The sequence below is a fragment of the Leopardus geoffroyi genome, chromosome C1 (genome assembly GCF_018350155.1).
Source record: "Leopardus geoffroyi isolate Oge1 chromosome C1, O.geoffroyi_Oge1_pat1.0, whole genome shotgun sequence".
In the NCBI taxonomy this organism is placed as follows: domain Eukaryota; kingdom Metazoa; phylum Chordata; class Mammalia; order Carnivora; family Felidae; genus Leopardus; species Leopardus geoffroyi.
The window spans coordinates 217,783,989-217,809,760 of NC_059328.1; the positions used below are offsets into that span (position 1 = coordinate 217,783,989).

Sequence of the window (25,772 nt, forward strand, 5' to 3'; positions counted from 1 at the left end):
ACACGGTTCAATACTGGGTAGGGCTAGTTTCTTCTCATTACATTGTGCTTTTGGAATTTTATTGGTTATTCTTGGGTATTGACTTTCTATTTAAAGTTTAAAATCAGGTTGGTCACGGGACATCTGGGTGGCTCATTTGGTTGAATGTGTGACTTTGGCTTAGGTCATGATCTCACAGTTTGTGAGGTTCAAGCCCCACGTCCGGCTCTGTGCTGACAGCTCAGAGCCTGGAGGCTGCTTTGGATTCTGTGTCTCCCTCTCTTTCTTCCCCTCCCCTGCCTGTTCTCTCTCTCTCTGTTTCTCTCAAAAATAAATAAAATAAATATAAATTAAAAAACAGGAAAATCAGGTTGGTCACATTCTGTGAGGCCTGCCCACCCCACCTCCACCATAATGCCACTGGTATTTTTGTTTGGATCGTAGTACACGTACAGATGAAGTTTGGGAGAGCTGACGTATTTACGGTGCTGTGTATCCCTGCCTAAGAACACAGGGTGCTTTTATCTCTTGTCCTCTGCATCCCTCACAGTGTTTTGAACTTTTCTTCACATAGAACACACATTTATTATTAAGTTTGTTCCTGGATGCTTTATTGTTTTGTTGCTGTTGCTGTTGAAAACAGACCGTTTTGTTCTACTTTCTTTCCAGCCGCTGTTTGCACACGCAAACGCTTTTGCTCTCTGTAACTCCCCGTCTTCCTTCTCGTACTGTGTGAAGGGGCTGTTCAGTTTATTCTCATTGCTTTTCTACGTGTAGAGCAAACCTGCAAAAAGTGTCCGCTTTGCCTCTTCCGTTCTAATTTCTCTATCTCTACGTTCTTTCTCGTGTCCCACCGTGCTTGATAGATCCTAGGGGACAGTGGTGACAATGGCCACCCTTGTATTTTTCATGACATTGGTGGAATTGTCGCTTGTGAATTTCATTAAGCGCAGTATTAGATCTTGAACCAAGAAATACTTTGTCACGTTAAAGAAGTATCCCTATATTCTGATTTTTTTGTTTTGTTTCATATCACAAATGGCTGTTGAATTTGTTTTTTTTAATATTTATTTACTTGAACTTTTATTTATTTTTGAGAGAGAGAAACAGCACGAACAGGGGAGGGGAAGAGAGAGAAAGACACACAGAATCTGAAGCGGGTTCCAGGCTCTGGGCTGTCAGTGGTTCTGGCGTGCTGATATTTCGGTTTGAATTTTTGCATTAAAACTTGTAACGAAGACTGGTCTGTGGTTCTATTTGTCCTCAGTCTTTCTGGGGAGTTGGTAGCAATGGGATTATGCTCACTTCGTAGCAAGTGTTTGCACTGTTTGTTTTTTACAAACGTAAAGTTGACTCTTTACGTACATGCTACCGTGCTTGTGCTTGGCCTGTCTCTTCATCCTCCTCCTTCCGTTAGCGACGACTGTTACGACCTCCTGCAAGATTTCCACGTGCGCCGCCAGAGGTACACGACGCGCGTCACCTCATCTAACCATCACATCAGCCCCGGGAAGGAGGCACCGCTGGGATGTCCACTTGCAGAGGGGAAAACTGAGGCGCGAGGGGAGGCTGCGGACGTAGCGAGTGCTGGGACTCTGGTTCATCAACACTACGCTGTCCCCAGTCTTCACTCACCTATGTTTAAAAGTCACGCTGCTGGGGCGCCTGGGTGGCGCAGTCGGTTAAGCGTCCGACTTCAGCCAGGTCACGATCTTGCGGTCCGTGAGTTCGAGCCCCGCGTCGGGCTCTGGGCTGATGGCTCAGAGCCTGGAGCCTGTTTCCGATTCTGTGTCTCCCTCTCTCTCTGCCCCTCCCCCGTTCATACTCTGTCTCTCTCTGTCCCAAAAATAAATAAATGTTGAAAAAAAAAAAAATTAAAAAAAAAAATAAAAAAAAATAAAAGTCACGCTGCCTCAGGGCGCCTGGGTGGCTCAGTCCATTAAGCATCTGACTCTTGGTTTCAGCTCAGGTCACGATCTCGTGGTTCATGAGATCGAGCCCTGAGTTGGGCTCTGTGCTGACAGCGCGGGGCCTGCTTGGGATTCTCTCTCTCCTGCGCTCTCTGCCCCTCTGGGGCTCATGCTCGTGCTCTCTCTCAAAAATAAATAAACATTAAAAGAAAGTCCTGCTGCCTTGCGGCTGGCCTCCTTTGCTTTAACGTATTAACTGGAGATCCTCAGTTTCTTTTGTTTTTAGTAGACATCAGCCCTACTTGTGAACGTCTCTTGTACACGATTTAGACACGGCACCAACTTTCTTCATCCTGAGATCACTCCCTTTCTAAACTAACACGAAATGCATTTGGGGCCTGGCCATGGGCTTTTAGGACACAGCGCGTGCCTGATAACGTAGCTGCAGAGACAAGACCTAACTGTGTAAAAACGAGAAATGGCACCAAGTCGAAATGATAGCCACTCAAGGCAGGGTTTGATGGGCTGGGGAGGTTATGTGGTCGCTGAGTTCCGAGGAGGACAGGAGTCTGCCGGAGGACGGAGCGAAGGCTGGGGAGCTGAGGTCAGCTTCTGATGGGGGGGGGGGGCGGGAAGAGCGCTTCCCTTTGACCCCGAGGGCTCACTCAGGGGAGCACGGGGGGGGGGGGGTCGGAGGTCAGTAGTGCTGAGGGTGAGAAACCCTGACCTGTAGCATGGCTTTTACCTCTGCGTAGTGCTTCGTGTTCCTTAACTGGGTCCCTCCTAAGGAGTATTGGTCTGTTTTCTTCGTCAGTGCTACAAATGGGGCAGCCACGGACAGCTGGCTCACCCACGTGTATGGCAGGGGGCAGCAAATCACACCGCAGGGGCCAAATCCGGCCTGCTGCCCAGTTTGTGAATAAAGTTTTATTGGAACACAGCCATGCCCATTCATTACCTACCGTCCGTGTTCACTTTCATGCTAGGGTGGCAGAGCTGAGCAGCTGTGGCAGAGAACGTTGTTCCATAGCCTCAAATATTGACCATCTGACCCTCTATGGAAAAAGTTTGTTGGCTCCGATCTCCGGCAACTTGTCTTATCATATGCTTGGAATAAATTCCTTGAATAGCGTTTATGGGTCAAAGAGTATACTCATTAAACATTTCATATTTACTTGGCCCACGTCCCTCGAGAATGTCATGCTAATTTACGCATTTATGTATCCAGCCACAGCGGATGAGAGCGGCTTTTCTCTACATGCTCACCAACTCCAGTGATTACCATGACTTAAAATTTTTACCAACCCTCCAGGTGAAAAGAGATATAGTGACATTATTTTACATTTAAGTCTCGATGCTAGTGAATTTTAAAAATTTTTAAATTAAGGTAACATTTTTCCCCCTGCTTTTCTACTGGGCTGTTTAGATTTTTCTTAGTATTTTCTAAGAACTCTTTACGTATGAAAGATAGCTACTGTCACCTATGTCGCAAATATTTTCTCCAGTTCATCATATGATTTTAATTTGAGTTATGCTATATATTTGTTTGCCATTTGAGCTTTATGTAGTCAAGTATACCAGCTTGAGTGTATCAGTATGAGTTTCACTTTTAATGGCAATGCTCATAGTACTCTACTGTTGGGTATGATGCAAATCTTCTCTTGGTTTCTATGATAAATACGCTGAGGTTAAGAATGGTTTTCCTATTGGGGCGCCTGGGTGGCTCAGTCAGTTAAGCGTCTAACTTTGGCTCAGGTCATGACCTCGCAGTCCGTGGGTTTGAGCCCCGTGTCAGGCTCTGTGCTGACAGCTCGGAGCCTGGAGCCCGCTTTGGATTCTGTGTCTCCCTCTCTCTCTTTACCCCTCCCCCACTTGTGCTCTGTCTCCCTCTGTCTCTCAAAAATGAATGAATATAAAAACAAACAAAAAAAAGAATGTTTTTTCTATTTATAGTTTATTGAGACATCTCTAAAAATAGCTCTAAGGGTGCCTGGGTGGCTCAGCTGGTTAAGCATCTGACCCTTGGTTTTTGGCTCAGGTCATGATCTTGCAGTTTGTGAATTTGAGCCCCATGTCGTGCTCTGTGCTGACAGCGTGGAGTCTGCTTGGGATTCTCTCTCTCTGCCCCTCCCCTGCCCATGCATGAAATAAACTTTAAAAATAAATAAATTAATAAAAATAGCTTTAGCAGTCAATTGCATCGGACGGCACTGGAGCATCTATAGAGATGTTTCTCTGGAAGAGTGTCAGTATGCAAAGAGCTGAGTCCGGACGGTGAGCAGAAACTAAGTAGGGGAAGAGGGGCAGAAGGCCACCCTGGGATGAGAGGAGGGCACGACGCACACAAAGGCACCACAGATGCCGTGACACGAGGCATGAGGAGGGTGGGCGAGTGGCCGCTGGAGTCCGTGGCAGGAAGATGGGGGCAGGAGACGACCCTGAGAGGCAAGCAGGGGCCAGAGCATAAAGGGGCCCTTGAAATCAAACTGCTCAGAATTTACCAAGAAAGTGAGCCCCACGCGTTGTCACGTCTCTTTGAAAGGCAAGATGGGAGAAAGAAGGAATTCATTTTGAAATAAATTTAAAAATACGTCATTGGTGAAACCCCAAAAGTAGTTCCCTGTGAACATGTGTAGGGAAATAACCCAAACCTAGTAACACTACGAACCCATCCAGCTTACGCTTCAAAAGAAACGCGGTTGCAGTATATTTATGTTTCATTTCTCAAGCGTGTTCGTACCTGTTGTGGGGTCTTGTTGGAGAAAATAATAGCTGACCCTCCTTCTTCTACATGAGGGTAGTCAGGAAACGTGCCTGTTAAGTTCCTGAGGAAGCAAAAGAGTGAGATTAAGTAGAAATGAACTCCGTAATTCAGAACCTAATACAGAACTCGTCTCTGTAATATTTCCCACTAGCTGGCTCTGCTTATGCTCATTTAAATGAGTGACGGTTGGGGAGCCGGGGTGGCTCGGTCGGTTGAGCGTCCGACTTCAGATCAGGCCGTGGTCTGGCAGTTCGTGAGTTCGAGCCCTGTGTCGGGCTCTGCGTTAACAGACAGCTCGGAGCCCGGAGCCTGCTTCGGATTCTGTGTCTCCCCCTCTCTCTCTGTCCCTCCCTGCTCACGTTCTGCCTCTCTCTGTCTCTCAAAAACAAACAAAGTTTAAAAAAAAATTAAAAAAAAAATAAATGAGTGATGGTTGTCAGCGTGGAAGCTCCCCGCCCGTTGCGGCCGGACACGCTGCCTCCGAGGAGCGGAGAGACCCGGGAGACGTTCCTAGAGGTTTGCTTCCTCCAGGTAATTGTTACTCGGAGACAGACACCCCTCTCTTGAAAACAGATTTTTAAAATGATTGAGACACTCTGTGCTTAAGTTAGGAATAAAGACAGAAGCACAAATCATTTCTTCCTGTTTAAAATTTAGAATAAACACAGGGTTTTGAAACTAAACAGAAGGATAGAGCTGTTCGGATGACAAATTTACTAACGATGCACAAGATACATGGACACGCTCTTAAGTTTCCGTAAGGCTAAGGCTCCATTTTGTACGGGCTCCAGATAGTTTTTTGTGTCACCGTGTAATTTTTACTTTTCAAAAAGCAGAGTTTGCAATTTTATTAAAAAAAATTTTTTTTAACGTTTATTCATTTTTGAGAGACAGAGAGAGACAGGGCATGAGTGGGGAGGGGCAGAGAGAGAGAGAGAGAGACAGGCAGACACAGAATCCGAAGCAGGCTCCAGGCTCTGAGCCGTCAGCACAGAGACCGATGGGGGCTTGAACCCACAGACCGCAAAATCATGACCTGAGCCGAAGTCGGCCGCTCAACTGACTGAGCCACTCAGGCGCCCCGCAGACTTTGCAATTGAATATTGAGGAATTTTGCGAGGGGGGTGTGTGTGGTTACTATTTCTACGTGCCTGGGGGTCTACTGAGGCAGAGAAACTAAGGGTTAGAGGAGACAGCGTGCTGAAGATGAGTCTACAACAGTGGTTCTCAAACATTTGCCTTTTGGAGCCCTTTATACTCTTAGAATTTTTGAGCATCTCAAAGAACTCTTGTTTATGTGAGTTCTAGCTACAAGTATTTACTGTGTTAGATACTAAAACGGAGAAATTTCTAAAACGTGCATTTTAAATTCACTTAATAACAACACTGACAAACCCCTTATATGTTCACGTAAATAACATCTTTAGTACATGTCCGAAAACAAACAAACAAGAATAGAAGAGTGTTACTGTTCTGCATCTTTGAAGCCTTTTTAATGCCTGGCTTGGGCGTTAGCTGGCCGCTCCTATCTGCTTCCGTATTCGTTCTGCTGCAACACGCTGTTTCGGTTGAAGTTTGGGAAGAAAACCTGTCCTCACGTCCGCCACATTTCGTCATTCATTAGCAATTCTGCCGATCTCAAAACCAAAAGCCTGAGGAATGGGAAGCTCTCAGGCTCACGGGGGTGATCACAAGAGTTCCAAAAATTTAATTTCTGCCATGTCAGAGGTTTTCCTTCAGGCTCATTTGGTTCACTTTTTTGAGAATCTGGCAGTTGTTTGCTCAATTAAGAATGATGTTCCATGAAAAGTGGCTGGTTCGGCTGAAAGCAGACGGCTCCACAGGTGTGCGTCCAGATAGCCGCACTTTTGGCGTGCGGCCAAAAGCATTCAGTGCACTTCTGATTTCATCATGCAGAATATTAAAAAGCTGTGTAGTCAAGGGTTAAGTCTTTTTTTTTTTTTTTCAACATTTATTTTTTATTTTTGGGACAGAGAGAGACAGAGCATGAACGGGGGAGGGGCAGAGAGAGAGGGAGACACAGAATCGGAAACAGGCTCCAGGCTCTGAGCCATCAGCCCAGAGCCCGACACGGGGCTTGAACTCACGGACCGCGAGATCGTGACCTGGCTGAAGTCGGACGCTCAACCGACTGCGCCACCCAGGCGCCCCAAGTCTTTTTTTTTAATGTTTATTCATTTATTTTTGACAGAGAGAGGGTGTGAGCGGGGGAGGGGCACAGAGAGGGAGACACAGAATCCGAAGAAGGCTCCAGGCTCTGAGCTGTCAGCACAGAGCCCGATGCGGGTCTCGAACCCTCAAACTGCAGGATCATGACCCTGAGCCGAAGTGGGACACTTAACTGACTGAGCCACCCAGGCGCCCCAATTGCCAAGTCTTCTTAATAAGATTACTTTTTACCGTGTCCTCAACGATATTGTTAAATGAAACCTTTTTTTTGAAAGGCACATGCATGGTGGTGAGGGCTGACTCTGAATTGGGGCTGCTGCTTGGTTCATGCTTAGGAGTCAACATCCCTGCTGGCTGTTGCCCCAGTGTTTCCACAGGATTAATCTTCAAGCATTTTAAAACAGTCACATCATTGTCTGCACAAAATATCTCAGGTCTCCTGAGCCTTTTCTTTGGGCTCATTTAATAGGAACATGACCCAGCTCCTTAGCTTTGCTTTGAAAAGCACTGAACATGATGGGGCATATGTGGCCAAATGAAAGGGCAGGATGATGGTAGGAGATCACATGCTAAGTGACATTGACACTAAGTCACATTGCTTAGTGATATTGTCACTAGACTAGACTAGACTATGTCACATGCTAAGTGACATTCTGTCAATGGAGCTACCATCATTGTAGCTACCTTGGTGGACTCATGTACTCATTTACCCATCCATCCATCCATGTATCCATCCATCCATCTAATCTATCCATCCACCCACCCATCCATCCATCCATCCACTCATCCATCCCTCCACCTATCCATCATCCATCCATTCACCCATCCATCCATCTATCCACCATCCCTCCATCATCCATCCATTCACCCACTCATCCATCCATCCGTCCATCCATACATCTATCCATCATCCATCCATCACTCCATCATCCCTCCATCCCTCCATCCCTCCATCCATCCATGTATCCATCCATCCATCTAATCTATCCATCCACCCACCCACCCATCCATCCATCCATCCATCCACCCATCCATGATCCATCCATCCATCTAATCTATCCATCCACCCACCCATCCATCCATCCATCCACTCATCCATCCCTCTACCCATCCATCATCCATCCATTCACCCACCCATCCATCCATCCGTCCATCCGTCCATCCATACATCTATCCATCATCCATCCATCCCTCCATCATCCCTCCAGCCCTCCATCCCTCCAATCTATCCAACCATCCATCTATTCATATGGTCAATCAACACACACCTGATTCGTACCAATGAGATTCTGGATGTAGTGATGGGAGACAGTGATCTGAAGATCAAAATGTCAGCCGTTGCCCTGATGCTCTCACCTTCCACAATCACATGGCTGATGGATGTATTTGACTTCAGACACTGCTTGTTCACAAGACTCATATCTCAAATCTTATTAAACTGCCTGACCACAGTCTATCTTGTTCTGTGCTTCACTTGGCCTTGACAGGTTAAAAAGTATGAATACATTTGGGGCACCTGGGTGGCTCAGTCGTCCGACTTCAGCTTAGGTCATGATCTCATGTTTCATGGGTTCAAGCCCCACGTCGGGCTCTGGGCTGACAGCTCAGAGCCTGAAGCCTGCTGCAGATTCTGTGTTTCCTCTCTCTGCCCCTTCCCAGCTCACATTATGTCTCTCTCTCAAAAATAAATAAACATTAAAAAACAAACAACAAAAAACTATGAATACATTTGGATTAAAAGCTCGAGCACTCTTGGGGCGCCTGGGTGGCTCAGTTGGTTAAGTGGCCGACTTCGGCTCAGGCCATGATCTCGTGGTCTGTGAGTTCGAGCCCCGTGTCCGGCTCTGTGCTGACAGCTCGGAGCCTGGAGCCTGTTTCAGATTCTGTGTCTCCCTCTCTCTGACCCTCCCCCATTCATGCTCTGTCTCTCTCTGTCTCAAAAATAAATAAATGTTAAAAAAAAAAAAAAAAGCTCGAGCACTCTTGCTCTATGCACCCACCCACCCATCTCTCCGACAGCCACTTTATAGGCAGCTCCATTGTCTAATTTTAATTCCACACTTTAAAGCTTGAGTGTTTTGGGGGACTCAGAACAAACCTAGAAACTGACATAAACTGAACACAAACAGGATTTACACGTGCCATTTCTAAAATAGAATTCATAATTATGTTACACATCTATTGTCATAGTAAGATTTAATAATGCATGTATGATAGTTTTCATAGTTCTTTTTGCAAAAACAGGATCAAATGTATCTATTTTTAACAGATAAAAGGACATACTTCGTTTTTTTTAAGTCACGTTAGTTTAAGTAATTAACCATAAACTGAAATTGGATGTCTTGGCCTTAGAGACTGCACAAATTGTCGTAGGGCACACATTTAAAAGATAGATTTTAAAATTCTTATCTAGACATGACAGCATAGCCTGATAGCTCTCACTTCCATGCACACACGTGCACACACTTGCATCATGCACACACGCACACACGCACACACATGCTGTGCTCACACCATCCCCATGTTCTTCCTCCCTCATAAGGAGTCCTCTGGCCCCAGAGTGGTTGTTTCCCAGCTTTGGGATATTCTTTTTAATTTTTTTTATCGTTTATTTATTTTTGAGACAGAATGAGACAGAGCATGAATGGGGGAGAGTCAGAGAGAGAGAGACAGAGACACAGAATCCGAAGCAGGCTCCAGGCTCCGAGCTGTCGGCACAGAGCCCGACGTGGGGCTCGAACGCACGGACCGCGAGATCACGACCTGAGCCGAAGTCGGACGCTTAGCCGACTGAGCCACCCAGGCGCCCACCAGCTTTGGGATATTCTAAGTGAGCCCTGGGTGTGCACTGATTGGGATTCTCCCTGTCCCTGTCACCCTGTCCTGTGTGTCCTGTGACTCAGTCACTTAGAGCATGCTGACAGATATCGAATTTTAGTCTGTTTCCTTGGTTGCTGGGTTTCACCCTCACATTTTCAGCTGCGGGGCCGGGGCCTCCCCTCTCCCGAGTCAGGGTGCTCAAAGCTGGGACACACCTGATCTCTCCTGCCGCTAATCATAAGGAAGCTGTAAGGTGACGAGCTGTAAGGTGTCGCTCTGGGCTCAGCGCACTGCAAGGTGTGAAAACTGCAGGGACCGTTGGCCTTGACTTGGGGACGAGTAAAGAGAATATGATTTTGGCTCCCACTGTGCTCCTGGCAGAAACAGCTGGGGCTGACAGCATCGGCTGCAGGTAAAAGCCCATCGGGGGACTTCTGGGGGAGTAATTGCAATGACACAGTGTCAGGAAGGATTACAGGTGGAAACAACACGCATGGTTTCTGCTGGACTCTGCTCCCCCCACGGGCACCTCATTCCTGTCTTCACCTTCTCCACAGTCTCAGGATCACCGAGGGGCAGGCACTGTCCTCTCACTTGGGTACAGACGTGCTGTCTGGTCACCACCCATGGTGTCTGAACACCACAGGTGCCTTATCCAGGCCTCCTGTCCCAAAAACCCGCCACTGTGCTTAGGGCTGACACATGCTGTGAACACTGGCAGTAGTCAGATAACTGGGATTACAAGATGATGGGGTCTCGGCCTGGAAAATTCTCCTCCCCATCCCTCCCGGGGACTTTGCTACTCGCCTGAATGTGTCCAGGGAGGGGAGTGGGGAGCCGCAGAGACAGCTGGTCCCCTCTCTGACTGGTGGAAGGGACCACCACTCCCCAGACGGGCTGGCCTGATCCTAACCACCAGGACCTGAGAACGTGGCCTCATTTGGAAATAGGGCCGTTGAGAGGAGGTTATCCTGGAGGGGGCAGGGTGGGCCCGGATCTAATGTGACTGGTGTCTTTATAAACAGGGGGCAACTAGGACCCCAGGACAGACACACACGGACTATGTGAAGACACAGGGAGAAGGTGGCCATCCACACGCCAAGGAGGGGCCTGGAACAGCTTCTCCCTCGCGGCCTGTGCAAGGAACCAACCTGGCTGACGCCACGGTGGTCTTGGACTGGAGCCCCAGACGGTGAGGGAGTGAACTCCGGCTGTTTCGGCCACCCAGCTGTGGCACTTGTTACGGTCACCGTAGGAAGCTAATCCACGAGCCTGGCAACAAGTTTGCTGCTGGCGACTTCCGCGGTCGTTCTAGCGCTCCCCTCCACTCTCTCTGGATCTGTCAGATGGCCGAGTCCTCTTTTCTGGAAGGTTCTCTCTCTTGGCTTCCTCTCGTCTCTCTCCCCTGTCCTCCATCTTCTTAGGCCACCCTCCTCTGTCTCACACAGAAGGAGCTCAGATTGCGAGGCTTATCATCGGCGTTTGAGCTCTTGACTGTCCCTTCATTTCAGGAGGAAGGTTCCGTCTAGGCTCTGCTGCCCCTGATGGCCACCTGCTCAGCCTTCCGGGTCAGGGTCTCCTCGGCTCCCGGACTGTAGGTGCTGGGGACCCAGGGCTCTGCTCTTGGGCTCTTCTCTGTGCATGTGCACCAGGGTCTCATCTGGTTTCTTGGCTTCAAATAGCACCGTGCACGTCACCCCTCCCAGCGCCGTGTCTCCGGCTCGTCTGTCCCCCGGGCTGCAGACCTACGTTCGACGCCTGCCCACCACCTCCGTCCGAAGTGCGAGTTCCTCAAGCCCAGATGTCGCCAACTCAGCCTCTGTCCTCACCTCGTCCCCCAAACCCCCTCCTCCGCCTGCATTTCCCCATTTCAGAAAATGGAAGCCCTCGTGGTTGCCTCCAGGGGCAAAAAACCTAGAATCGTCCTCCAACACGTTCCTCCTTCGTGCCTCTGTTCAATCCGCCCGCAAACCCTGCATCCGACCCCCTGTCATCGCCTGTGCTGGTCCCAGCCACCGTCAACTCTGTGTGCATTACTACAAGGCACAGGATGCCCTGCTGTCCCCCCCCCCCCGCCCGCCGCCCCCGACCACTCCTGCTTTGACTACATTCCTTGCAGCAGCCAGAGCGAACCTTTTAAAACAGAAGCCGCATCGCATCACGCCCCTTCTCTGCTCAAAGTTTGCCAACTCTCTCACTCAAAGTGAAAACCAATGGCCTTCGGATCAGGTTAACTTAGGTCCCTCCTTACAGGTTCTGTCACATACAATTCATAACGGCACCCCCTTTCACTCTTAAGTGTCCTGGTGTGGACATTTAATTATATGGTTCCTCCACCTGCAGTGGCCTTCGTGACACTCACCTGCTACCTCCCTGGCTTGGCCCTCACCACCTTCCCCCTGCTCACCTGCTTCCAGCTGCTTCCCGTCTACTGGGGGTTCTCCTTCCTCGAGACAGGTTCTCCCGCAGAGATAACACACACGCTCAAACGGCATCGTATCAGAGAGGTCTTCCCCGACCACCTTGTATAAAATAAGTTTTTCAGCCAAATAAATACATCCCCTCTCATCTGACAGCCAAAGGTCCTGCCCAGGTAGGTACGTGTGGGGTAGGGAAGAACAGGATGGAAAGTTATTTTTGGATCATTACTTCAGTTTCTCTTTACAGTTTGGAAAACCCTTTCATAGACGCGGGGATCTTCTCCACTTAGATTGTAGCACACAAAACACCCCTGCAACGTTATCATGTTCAACACACTGCCTCTGTGCGTGATGATTGAGATCACAGCGTTCCCTCAATTAGACTTTGAATCTTGATTCCAAAGACACTTGATGATCTTTCATCGTTTTGCTGATGTGCAACGTTACCGTGCTGCACATGCTTCGGCGCCATTCGCGGACCCCCTCCGACTTTCTATTTGTCCCCCGATCTCGGCAGCAGGCAAGCCCAGAACAGGTGGCTCAGCCGGGCAGTCAGACCACCTAACGGGGTGAGTGACGTAGAAAATGGCATGGGGCCGCATGGAAAATCGCCTGAACCGCGCAGATGAGGGCTCTCTCATTTCGCCCAAGTCTATAGAACATGACGGAAAAGGAACACCAAGAAAGGAGAAAACCGTCCAAGGACACGATGCATGAGACAGGCACATGGAGCTTGATGAGACTGGATTCATCAGGTATTTCTGAGCTCTTACCATTCAGTCACCTGCAAACAAATGCTGGCATATCCCATGGGGGTTATGTTCATTTAAAAAAGATTTTTTTTAATGTCTATTCATTTTTGAGAGATAGAGAGAGACAGAGCATGAGCGGGGAAGGGGCAGAGGGAGAGAGAGAGAGAGAGAGAGAGAGAGAGAGAGACACACACACACACAGAATCCGAAGCAGGTTCCAGGCTCTGAGCTGTCAGCACAGAGCCCGACGCGGGGCTCGAACCCACGAACCGTGAGATCATGACCTGAGCCGAAGTCAGATGCTCAACCGACTGAGCCACCAAGGTGCCCCTACGTTCATTTTAAAGTAAGAATTCAGCTTTGGGGAACAAAGTGTAATTCGTATTAAATTAAGTACAATTTCCAAAAGATAGAATTTAAAGTTACTCATCTAACCCTTTGCCTAAAAAATATTCAGAAAGATCTGAATGCGATCGCTGTATGTGCAATATATCATGTACCAAGCCCCAGAGACACTTGTGTATCACTAAGTCTGATTACTCTTGGACTATTACAAAAGAAAGAAGCGGGAGGGGCCACCAAGTCCCCGTCCCTGCCAGAGAATTAATCTAGGTGATGCTGTCTTGTAGTTGTTCCGGGGTTGGACGTCTGCAGTCGTTGGACATTTCTTCCAGCTTCTTCTACCAGTCCTGCTCTTGACTCCGTCTGCACAATCAGAATTATTTAAGGGGACAAGGTCTGCACCCATCATACCTGCTCTCCTCTAACCGAGCTCCCACGTGGGCTTCACATGTGTAAAGCCATCACACTGTTGTTGGCCAAACACTTAATTCTCACTCTGCCCCACCCTCATCCAAATCCTTGGTCCACGATCCTCGCTCACAATCCTGTCTTTGGCCCGACGCTGTGCCCAAGCTTCTCTTAGCCTAAGACAGAGGCTCCTGCCTGAGACACATGGACCCCAAGCCCCCAACCTGGCCCGAGGTCAGGGGCTGCTCCTGCCCACTCTTGACCTCCACAAGGGCAAGTGGGAAGTATCCGGTATTTTCTTTTCTACAGACAGTGTTTCCTGGTATGAGGGTGGCTGAGGCAATGGTGTTGCTGTGTCCTTTTTTTTTTTTTTTTTAAGCTTCTTTATTTTGAGAGAGGAAGAGAGGGAGGGGGAGAGAGTGAGAGGCAGACTAGAGGGAGAGAGAGAATCCCAAGCAGGCTCCGTGCTATCAGCACAGAGCCCAACACGGGGCTTGAACCCTCGAACCGTGAGATTGTGACCCGAGCCAAAATCAAGAGTCGGACACTCAACCGACTGAGCCACCAGGCGTCCCAGCCGTTTCCTCCTTGCGCCTGAAATACTTGCCCCCCCGGGCTCCGCGGTGTGGGGGCAGGGCCAGAACTGGGTGGAGAACCTGCCCGGACGCCCAGGTCCCGACGTGGCCTGCCCACAGCTGCCGCGCACCGTGCCCCAACTCAGCTCGGGCCACCTCAGTGTGCACCTCACAGGCGTCTCCTGCTAACAGCCCCAACCCGTTCCGGAAAATGAGAGGCTCCACACAGGATGCCCATGTCTCCTGATCTTCAACGGGAAGGATTGTAATCTGTGACAACCGTGACCCCGTGCCCCCAACTGGTTGTTCCCCCGGGGAGGCAGGGTCATGGCAGCACGCTGGGAAAAGTACCCGGTCGTTTCCCGAAAAGAAGAGAACTCGCGCTCGGACACGCCAGGCGGTTCCGGTTTCCCTTCGCAGTCTGTTTTCCCGAACCAGGAAATGGAAAAAGATCTTTTGTCAGCCGGGAGCCCTGTTTGCTGAGAAGATGTGGTTTTTCCAGACTTAAAATAACTGTAGGGTGTGTACTTACAGGTCTTACAAATATTCTTTTAAATATTTCCTCACACTGTATTTTATCAGTGCGAGGACTCTGCTCCTGGACATGTGCTGGTTCTCCGGAAGATCTCCAGAGACCTACTGCCGACAGGAAGCCCTGGGCCAAGAGCCGAGAAAGGAGACTCAGCCCGACTCTGGCCGCTCTGCCCGTGGGAGGCACTGGAGACCCGCTCACCCGTGGCGTCCACACGTCAGCTCTCCTCTTCCTCTGATGCCTTCACCGTTTTGCCTTTACGGGTTTTGACCAGTTTAGGTGAGGAGTGGAAGCCAGATGTGGACTTGAATTTCTTCAGCTGCTGGTGAGGCTGACACTTTGCCATGTGCCCCGTGCATCTGCGTCTCGTCCTTTCTCGGATCCACGTAAGTGGCAGAAATGACAACAGCTCACAAGATGCGTGTCGCACGGAGGTTTACACCGCGTTTTCACACCTGCCTTTCACAAAGTACTTTCTCATTTCGTCCTTACAGAAGTTCTGTGAGATACGCATTTCCCTCCACTTTGCGAAGGAGGAAATTTGAAAATGCGAGAGTTTAAGTGATTTATCCTAAGGCAAATGGTTCCAGAGCCCGGTTCCGACTTGAACTCGAACCTGTGTCTGGATGCGCGGGGCGTCCCCACTCATCACAGCCACTTGCTGTGTTTGCGTGAATCCTTAGACAACGGATTCCTAAGACTTCCACGGTTGCCCTGGATACCCTCCTGCCCCAACGGTTCCACTGTTAGGAATCCTCACAGAAGTGAAGGCAGAGATACTCTGCTATGCACTGTCTGTACTGGTAAAAACTGTAAATAATAAAAGCTACGACCAAACCCTGCAAATAAGCAGCCCTGGGGATTGGCTATATAATTATGGTGAAGCCTCGAGGTAGAACTCTGCTTCTGGGCCTGACTTCGCCTGCTCTTTACCTGTTCGCCACGGGCACCTTATACACGCTCGGAGCTCTCGCAAAGACCAGCTGCTCTATAGGAATGGCGGAGATGTTAATGGTAGAATATTAAGGGGGAAGACCAGGCTGGGAAGTGATATGCGTTCTCGAAAGAAAAGGGGGTAGGCGGACAGCCTCAGGTGTGGGTGTTTCTGTCCGCAGGTGCGTGGAGACCGGCGAGCAGTGACACAGGCTGTGTCCCTGTGTGCACCTAGGTTCACGCACAGCTGCGGGAATGGAAGGGGGAAGACCAGTAAATTCTTCTGTATGCACTTGAGTATTGCTTTCCGTGCCACAGCGTATAGGAATTACGTTGGTAATTCAATAAAACAACAAAGTAAAATAAATTACATTCAACATACAGGTCGTATTTGGCTGGTTTCCTTTTTTTTTCTTCAAGTTTTTTTTTTTATTATTATTTATTTATTTTGAAAGAGAGAGAGAGAGAGAGAGCGCCAGAGAGAGCAAGCAGGCTCCGTGCTGTCAGCGCAGAGCCCTACGTGGGGCTTGAACTCACAAATCGTGAGATCATCACCTGAGCGAAAATCAAGAGGCGGACGCTTAACCGACTGAACCACCCAGGCACCCCTGGTCGGTTTCCCTTTCTTATTTTAGGGTTTGACTAGGATACACATTTCGTAAATTTTACAGTGGAACCAATCCAATTTTCTTCGACAATATTTTTGTTCCTAGAAGTCAGAAAATTGTGACCTGTGTCTAGGCGAGTTAAGTTCTCCATTCTGCTTTCTACTTCCTGTTGGCCTTAATAATTAGATCAATCTAGTTCTTGTAACTATGTCGTTTGCAGTCTTACTACTTCTAGTCACTTAATTTATCATACACTATTTCCATCTCTGTCTGTCACTTCCTGGGCTCTCCAGTTTGCTCTGTTGATTCACGTTTCTGCTTTTATATTCGTAGAATGCACTCCCCTTATTTTTCTTTATAATAATGTCCTGCCCTGTTGGTGTTCCCTTCTTGTTTTAATCCTAATGACTTTAATAATTATGTTTGCAAGTTCAATAAATAATCCTGTTGGGATTTTAATTGGAACTGCGGTCTAGCAATTACCTGGAGCAGACACGATGTCTTTCCGTTGGACCGGGAGCATGGTGAGTCTGCCCACTTATACAAGTCTTTTTGTATTCCTTCCTTTTAACATTTACAGCCTTCTGAAACTTTCACATATTTTTCTTTCATATTTACTCTATCGCTGATTTAAAAACTACGTTGTGCCACTTTCTTTAAAATACTTACTTCCTTCTCATGTCATACTGAAACTAATTTATCTCATGGAACTAACTGATATTAGGGGCAAAAGCCATCCATACTGTCCTTTCCTGAGAAGGCCTGCAGCATTTCTTCAAGTGCATGGCTTTCTTTTGGTTTAAAAAATCCTGGATGTTTCACTCATTCACGCACTCATTTAGAACTTACTCAAGTGAGTATCTACAGTGTGTCACAGACACTTTGAGGCACTGGGAAAAAGCAGTAAACAGAACCTATAAAAGTCTTTGCTTTTATTCAGCTTACATTTTATTGTGCTAAGAATTAATCCTTGTCTTGCCATTTTTAAATTTTATTTTATGTATGTATGTATGTATGCATTTATTTAAATGTTTATTTATTTTTGAGACAGAGAGAGAGAGAGAGAGAGAGAGTGCAAGCAGGGGAGGGGGAGACACAGAATCAGAAGCAGGCTCCGGGCTCTGAGCTGTCAGCACAGAGCCTGATGTGGGGCTCGAACCCACAAACTATGAGATTATAACCTGAGCTGAAATCGGACGCCTAACCCACTGTGCCACCCAGGTGCCCTTCCGTTTTTAAATTTTAAAATAAGAAGGAGGTATTTGATTTTATGAAATGATTTTCCTGCATGAGCTGAGATGATCACATTGCTTTTATTGGTATTACACAACACTGAGTTTTCTTAGCACTTAACTATTTACGTTTTGGGGACTACACACTGGCGGTCTGATTTCGAGCCACTTGGAAATCTAAAAAGTACTGTCTGAAATGACAACTGAGTCAGAGACAAAAATCAAAACGCAAACGGGTTGGAGATGGACAAGAAAATCATGACGTGTAATTCAAAAAAATTTTTTTAAATGTTTATTTTTCAGAGAGAGAGAGACAGCAATACAGAGTGTGAGCAGAGGAGGGGCAGAGAGAGAGGGAGACCCAGAATCCAAAGCAGGCTCCAGGCTCTGAGCTGTCAGCACAGAGCCCGACGTGGGGCTCGAACTCATGAAATGTGAGATCATGACCTGAGCTTCACCAGATGCTTCACCGACTGAGCCACCCAGGCGCGCCACGGCATGTCGTTTTTCCAAAGTCCTCCAGAATAAGGGTCCAGCACCCAAATCACATGCCCCTAATTTCCCTTCCCCCAGATCCTGCTGGAAGCCCCAACAGAGCACACACCTGGGGCAGGTCTGGGAGCTAAAATTCCCAGGGAGGGGGCTCCTGCCACGAGGTCACAGCACCTGCCCTGGGGAGGAACAGGTCCCTGGGCCAGTGAGCCCCAGAGTGACAAAGGAGCCACTGCAGGGTCATGAGCCGCCTTCGGATTTTAAGGGACGACGCTTCCTCTGTGTGGTGGACAGACTATGCAGTCCCTGTGTCCTCCGCCTCCCAGTGTTCACACCTTTGTGTGTTTCCCTCCCCTTGAGTGTGGGTCGGACTGGCCGCTGGCTCATAACCCACGGGAAACAGCACGCAAGACGGCGGGATGTCACTTCTGTGGTTGCTCCACGTGTCTGTAGACTCCCTCCCTTGCTGGCTTTGATGAGGCAAGTTGCCAGACCGAGGGGCCCACCCCCCACAGAGCGGGGGGCGACTCTGGCCAACAGCCAGCAAGCCCTGGGGCCCTCGGTCTGGCAGCCCCCCAGGAACTGCACGCCGCCAGCTGCCACTGGAGCTTGGAAGCCGATGTGACCCCGTCTGCAGCCCTAGGGGACCCAGGGCAGAGGACGCAGCTCAGCCCAGACTCCGGATCCACAGCAGCCGCGAGATGCTCAGTGGCTGTGGTTTCCAGCCACCAAGTCCGTAAGCCAGACTGATACGGTTATGCAGCGATAAAGAGAGAATGCGCTGTCACCACGTTGAGACAGATTCGGAGAGCAAGGGTGGTCGCAGGAATGAGTCAGGGGGCCACGCAGTCTAGGTTAGGGCTGACGTGGCTCAGACCAGGCCCGGTGGCAGCAAAGACAGAGGCCTAGACGTGGTGGGTTTGGGGCATATTGTGAAGGTGAAGCCGATGGAATCTTCTGACGGACTCGAATATGGGCTCAGAGAAGGAGAGGAGTCAGGGTTGTGCCTCAGGGACGGGCAGGGTGGGTTCTCCGTCTGCTGGGGTGTGAAAGGCCGTGTGGGGACAGCTCTGAGGGGATGAGGTTCTGGGCACGCGGACCCGAGAGGTCCCCCAGCCAGCTGATACTGGGCCAGACCTCCACGTCTCTCCGGGTGGCGGACTCACACTTGGGAGTCAACGCAGCTCGGATGGGGCGGAAAGCCACACGCCGGATGAGAGTTCCAGGGAGTCAGGGAGGGGACGGGAACGCAGGCCTGGACCCTGGGCCTCTGCTTGTGAGGAGATGCGAGAGAACAGGAGGGAGAGCAGCTCATGGGGGGCTCCTATCAGCTCTTCGAGCCCCGGACCCTCCCTCTCTTGTCAGATGATGGCACGGCCACTTGTATGATGTAACCTCATTCTGACCAAAGTGAGCCTCCACGGATGGGGGGGGGGGGAGGGGGAGATTGTTGGACAAAGTGGATGATTTCACGGAACCAGCAGAGAAGACTTCAAGTCAGACAGACTTTCCAGCTGGAAAAGATGGACTGCCCGGCCCTCGGTAGGCGGGTGTGTTCCCTACGTCGGCTGCTGCTTCTCGCCTGTACCCTGAACGCCTTGAATGTGACCAACTAGGGTGGTTGAAAATGCAGTGTAATTTCTGGATAACCCGATCCAGTAAACGTACCGAGATGATTTGCAATGAACCTTCCACACTAGTGGAATTACTATTATTTTAAAAATTTTTAACGTTTTTTTACTTTTGGGAGAGAGAGAAAAAGAGAGAGGGAGACAGAGCATGAGCGGTGGGGGGGCAGAGAGAGAGAGGGAGACACAGAAGCCGAAGCAGGCTCCAGGCTCCGAGCTGTCAGCACAGAGCCCGACGCGGGGCTCGAACTCAGGAACCGCGAGATCATGACCTGAGCTGAAACCAAGAGTTGGATGCTTAACTGACTGAACCGTCCAGGTGCCCCAAAGGAACCATTAACACTCATGGGCTCAGAACTTGATATCATTGCCTCTTCTAACGCATCCAACAGTCTTACGAGGTAGGTACTGTTATTGTCAGTGGTTTTCGGACAAGAAAACCCAGGTTTTCGGTGACTTGTCCACGCAGATCTGCTCCAGAGCCTACGGGCTCGGCTCCACTGAGGGAGACACGCGCGAGCCACGCGGAGCTGGGAGGTCACGGGAAGCAACTGTTGGTTTAGGTCCCAGTAATAAAAACATAAAATAAAGCTTTGGACCCAGTAAAGAGGCATCTGGGGGCTGGATGTATCGTGAAAATAGTATTTTCCTGGAAATGACGAAAGTCGGGGCCACAGCCGCTAATTAGCTGTGTGGCGTGAGACAAAACCTCCATCACTATGGGGACCTGTTTCGCTCGCTCTGCCATACGGTGTAGCTGAACTGGGTTTGTCCACTCGGTTGTTAAAAACAAGCATGGTGCGCCTCTTAGACCATTTCTAAAGCTCCTCTCAGCTCTAGAAGCTCTATGATTTATACGTGACAGGAGTTGGCGGCGAAAGGCAACGCTAGTTTCCTACAGAATCTATTCCGTGATTAATGTTACTTTCTTATAAAAAGATACTTGACGTAGCGATCTGACTTTATGTGCTTTTATTGAGGAAGCTTGAGGAGACAAACACCCGTGCCTAGCAAATGGGGTTTGCAGAACCTTTGGTAAAGTTAGGGCCTATTAAAAATTTATGCATATTGTCAACAATTCTTGCACGAACGGGAAAATGACCAGTGCTAGTTTGCAGTGATTTAGAAAGGAGAACTACGAAAATGATAAATATTTCCCTTGAGGTCTGACACTGTGCTTCAATGGGTCCCACCGTTTCAGACTCCCAGGACAGAGATTTATCTGTGTTTCATCAAGTATGAAAAATATACGGGTGGAGGGGTTTCCGGCTGGTACTCCCCCCGCCCCCCCCCCCCAGTCATCCAGTTACCTCCATTAATGTCAGCAGGCTCATAAATTTCTCCTGTGTTCTAAAGAAAGCAGCTTGTACCCCTGCACAGAAGCCTCCAAAATGTCACTTGCTGTCTATAAATTCACTTACACTCAATAAAGGCAATTGGCTGCACATGGGCCTAATTACCACGGCCCTCCTTGGGAAACTGAGGGGCTCACCGTTTCTCAAAGGAGAGGGGGAAAAAAGTGGTGTGCAATTGCACAGTGGCACATCGCGAAAGCTGATTTATTCACTGGTGTTTCTCCTTGTTAGTGGGATATTACAAGCAGTTATCACTCAAGACGGAAGTTTCCTTCCCGATTCGGAAGTAATCCCTTCGCTCGTGCTTGAATCCTATAGGAGCCTCCCTGCCCAACCCCCTGCCCATTTGCATTTTATCGAAAGAAACAACATGTTAGTGATCACGTGATGGATCAGTCTGATTTCGGTTACTCTCCCGTTGGGAAAATGACCCCACGTGGCGTCCTTGCACCTTTCTGTCTTAAATATTTGCAAAGGAATATTTACAAACACCTGGGCAAGAGCAGACCGCTTGAGGAAGGAATGGAGAGATTTCGCATTCAGATAGGCTGCCCTCCGTTTCTGTTCACACGCTCCTGGTTCAAAACCCCGACCATGGTTCATCCACATTCCCTTATCTATTTCGAGAATCCAGAAAGCCTGGGAAAGTAGTCATAAGAGGAAGAGTGTACGTTAGCAGAACAGAAATGCATGGTTTAAACTCATTTCTTATGCGTTACTTTTAAAAAGAAATAACCATGTACGCACAGCAGTGGAATGCGTTACAGAAAAGGGTAGCTTTAGGGCACAAAGGTTAATTCTGCAGGTTCTCTGACCTTACTGGATCAAACGGAAAATACGAATTTATGAAGCATGAAGGCAGGATAATTTCTGTCCGGAGCAACACATACGTGTCGACATATGTCACCGTAAGACACAGAAATGAAGGGCTAGCTACAACAAACCTAAAGGCTCTGTATCCAAAGAACAGTCAGTCCTCTGTCATGACGTATTACACGCACCATAAAGCAGACGGCCCAAAGTCGTCTGACTTTCCCGGGTAATGGAGAGTCAGTAGACCTGAGGGCTTTCACATTCCCAGGATAATTTTGGTTTTAATTTTTTCAGTGGTGCTCTGCCACTCCTTACGGGGGCTCCCTACACGTCCCCCTTCTCTTGGCAGAGGGTGGTAGTAACTTTGGCCCAGAGCCACTCAAAGTACCGTCCCAGGAGCAGAAGCATCAGCATCCGTTTGGAGCTTGTTAGAAACTCAAAACTCTACACCAAAAACGCAGGCAACAAAAGCAAAAATAGACAAGGGGGATGACATTAAGCTAAAAGGCTTTTGTGCAGCAAAGGAAACAATCAACAGAGTGAAAGCCGACCTAACAAAATGGGAGAAAACGTTTGCAAGTCATCTATCTGACAAAGGGTTAACACCTAAAATATATGAGGCGTTCCTACAACTCAATATATACTAAAAAATATATACCCTGATTTAAAAAAATGGGTGAAGGAACCGAATAGACATTTCTCAAGCAGAGACCTACAGATGGGCGATAGGTACATGAAGAAATGCTCAACATCACTCATCATCAGGGAAATGCAAATCAGGACCACAATGAGACAGCACCTCGCACCTGTCAGAACGGCTGGAGTCAGAGATGAAGAATAACAAGAAAAAGGAGGCCTTGTGCATTGTTGGTGGCAGTGTAAACTGGTGTGGCCATTGTGAAAACACGTTCCCACTTTTGGGAAACGAGCCGAAGACGGCACGGTTATACACACACTAAAATAATACGAAGTTTACACATTGATCTCTGCCCTCAGTTCCCGGCACGGACTCGTAAAACCCTCGTAATTTCCCAATTGATCAGAGCACTAAGAGAATCCTTTGTTCTAATATTTGGTCTTTGACCCCAGTTCCTCGCACAGGGCTCGTAAATCTCTGGGTGACGGGAGTGCCTTTTGTTCTGCTGAAACGATGTCTGGGGGGGCTGCTGAATGGGGGCTCGTCAGGAGGAAGACCGAGCCATGATTTGAGGTTCGGGACTTTCAGTCCCGCTGTCTATTCTCCAGAAAGCGGAGAAGGGATGGAAATTGAGTTAATGATCAATCGTGCCTGTGTGATGAAACCTCCACAGAAGTCCTCAAAGCACAGGGTTTGGAGGTCCTCCGGTGAACACATGGAGGTCCTGGGGGCGGTGGTGTCCCTTCCCCGGTCCCTTGTCCCACACGTCTCTTCCATCTGGACGTTCGTCTGTCTCCTTTCATAATAGACCAGTGGACCTCAGGGTTCCCCGGAGTTCTGTGAGCCATTTTAGCAAATTATGGAACCCAAGGGGGAGTCCTCGGAACCCCAATTTATAGCTGATCAGTCAGAAGTACACAGAGGTCAGAACCAGAGACCTGTGACTGGCACCTGCAGGGGAAGAGCCTGGTAGGACTGAGCCCCCAACCTGCAGGCTCCGGCACCGTGACCGGGGGACTGCGCTGAACTGTGGGGCGCCCAGCTGGTGCTGAGGAAATTCCTCCACGTGTGGAAAACCCACAGCCCTGGTGTCAGCAGTGAACGAATGCTCGTGAGGGTGATAGTAGTGTGTGGTAGGGGAGAAGCACACAGGAGGAAGTGAGGTTTTTTTTCTTCCCCACCCCCGTGTTCACTGCAGCATTATTCACGGTGGTCAAGATATGGAAACCGACTAAATATCCGTTAAGGGATATGTGGATGAAGAAGGGGGGGCGGGGCGCCTGGGCGGCTCAGTCGGTTGAGCACCCGACTCTTGATTTCGGCTGCGGTCGCAATCTCACGGTTCGGGAGTTTGAGCCCCACCTCGGGCTCTGTGCTGACAGCGCAGAGCCTGCTAAGGATTCTCTCTCTCCCTCTCTCTCTGCCCCCTGGCCTGCTTGCTCCCTCCCTCCCTCTCTCTCTCCCTCTCTCTCTGCCCCCTCCCCTGCTTGCTCCCTCCCTCCCTCTCTCCCTCTCTCTCTGCCCCCTCCCCTGCTTGCTCCCTCCCTCCCTCTCTCTCTCCCTCTCTCTCTGCCCCCTCCCCTGCTTGCTCCCTCCCTCTCTCTCTCTCTCTCTCTCTCTCTCTCAAAAATAAATAAATAAACTTAAGAAAAGAATTGGTGGTATACACATACAACAGAATATTATTCGGCCAGAAGGAAGAAGGAAGTCCCACCATTTGCAACAACATGGAAGGACCCGGAAGACAGTCTGCCGAGTGAAATGAGCCATGCACAGATGGTCAAAGAGCACACAATTCCACCTACATGCGCGACCTAAGATAGTCAAGCTCATAGAAGCAGAGAGAAGAATGGAGGTTGTCGGGGGGTAAGGGAGAAACGGGGTGGGGTTAGGCAAAGGGCACAGAGGTCGGTTCTGCAGACGATTAGCCCCAGAGACCTGCCGTTCAGCCCGCAGCTTGTGGTTGCAAACGCTGCATTGTATCCTTGAACATTTGCTAGGAGGGTAGATCCCATCTTAAGTGGCTTTATCACACGTACAAAATGATTAAGTAGAAAGAGTGGGAGGTAGTTAAAATTAAAAAAAAAAAAAAATGCAGACCATCAGTTGCACTTGGCCGCTGACGGTGATGCAGGCTCCAGCTTGCAAGGCAGTGCGGTCCGGCCCGATCTTAACTGTGACATTTAGCTGGACCTTCAGGCATTCTCTGCCTATTAGCTCAGCTCAGCTCCGCAGGTGTATTGCACCTGCTGAATGCCAGGCCCTGTGCTTGGTCGGGAGAGGACCAAAGGACGACATCACGGCCGTGTCCGCCGGAAGCTTGCGGTCTAGCGGGACAGACGGAGAAGGACAGCACAGTGGCAGGCACAGTGGGGGCCGGGAACATAAGCTGGAGTGTCCGTGGTCCACGGAAAGGGACTCTGTCTGCCGCGCCTTCACAAAAGAGCCTCAGGGCCCGTCTTTCAACATGACTCAGCACCTGGACAGACCGCGGGTGCCCTTGGCTGCTGGGTGCCCTTAACTTGATTTAGCGTGATGATGGGCATATTACACACGATGTCACATGGGGGGCGCACCTGTCCCCGAGGCCTCGGTGGGCAATGCCAGGCGCTCAATTTCTCATCCCACCTCTTCTCACGCCCTGTGCTCAACCTAACATATTTTCCACCAAAACAGGTGGCAGGACAGTCATTCGCCTCCTGCTATGAGTAACCTACACGTGTTCACAGCTCCTCTCGGGACCACGGCTGCCCCTGAGGATTTGCTGAAGAGAGAATTCCAAATAAAGAGCCCCTGACGCACCCCCCTGTGTGTGACCCGCCCTTTCGCCGTCCTCCGGAAACTTCTTCCAATCTGAAGGGCACGTGTGCTCCAGGTGGGACACTTGGAGTGTGAAGGGAAAAAACAAGCTGTGGTCCCACCACCCAGACACATCTGCCGTGCCCACCCTAGTGGTTTCTCTTCGGACGCCTTTAAAAGTCCTCAGAGGCGCCAATTCCGAACCCCTGCCCTGAAACCAGCTCTGGTTTTACAAGGTGTTCCCGCTTCTGCAAGTTTCACACAGCCGGGTTTCAGTTCTGCCAGCAAGCACCCGGGTTTTAGCCTGCTTCTCTGAGCCCCCTCTGAAGCCTGTGAAATAAATGGGGCCACGCCACGTCTCTCGGGTCCCACGGTTCCTGTCTCTCTTTCTCCCCCCTCCCTACACAGAACCATCACTGCGCTCACCGTGAGGGCGAATCGGAGGAGAAGGAAGAGAAGGAATCAGAAATAAGGAAAGCCCTGGGGTTTCCGGGTGGGACCTAATGAGCCGCACGGCCTCGGACAACCTCCATCGTTTCCTACAAAAATGACACTTAGCTGCACGATGCAGTCAAGGCACAGA

General features: G+C 49.5%; 1 protein-coding gene across 1 annotated transcript in view; it reads right to left on the bottom strand.

Annotated features, from left to right (window-relative positions):
• The window catches only part of IQCA1 (IQ motif containing with AAA domain 1), a 159,131-nt gene that overhangs the window by 86,820 nt on the left and 46,539 nt on the right, over positions 1-25,772 (bottom strand). The window contains exon 7 of the mRNA XM_045481838.1: positions 4,630-4,714. Within this exon, the coding sequence (XP_045337794.1) occupies positions 4,630-4,714 (85 nt within the window). The remainder of the gene's footprint in view (positions 1-4,629; positions 4,715-25,772) is intronic.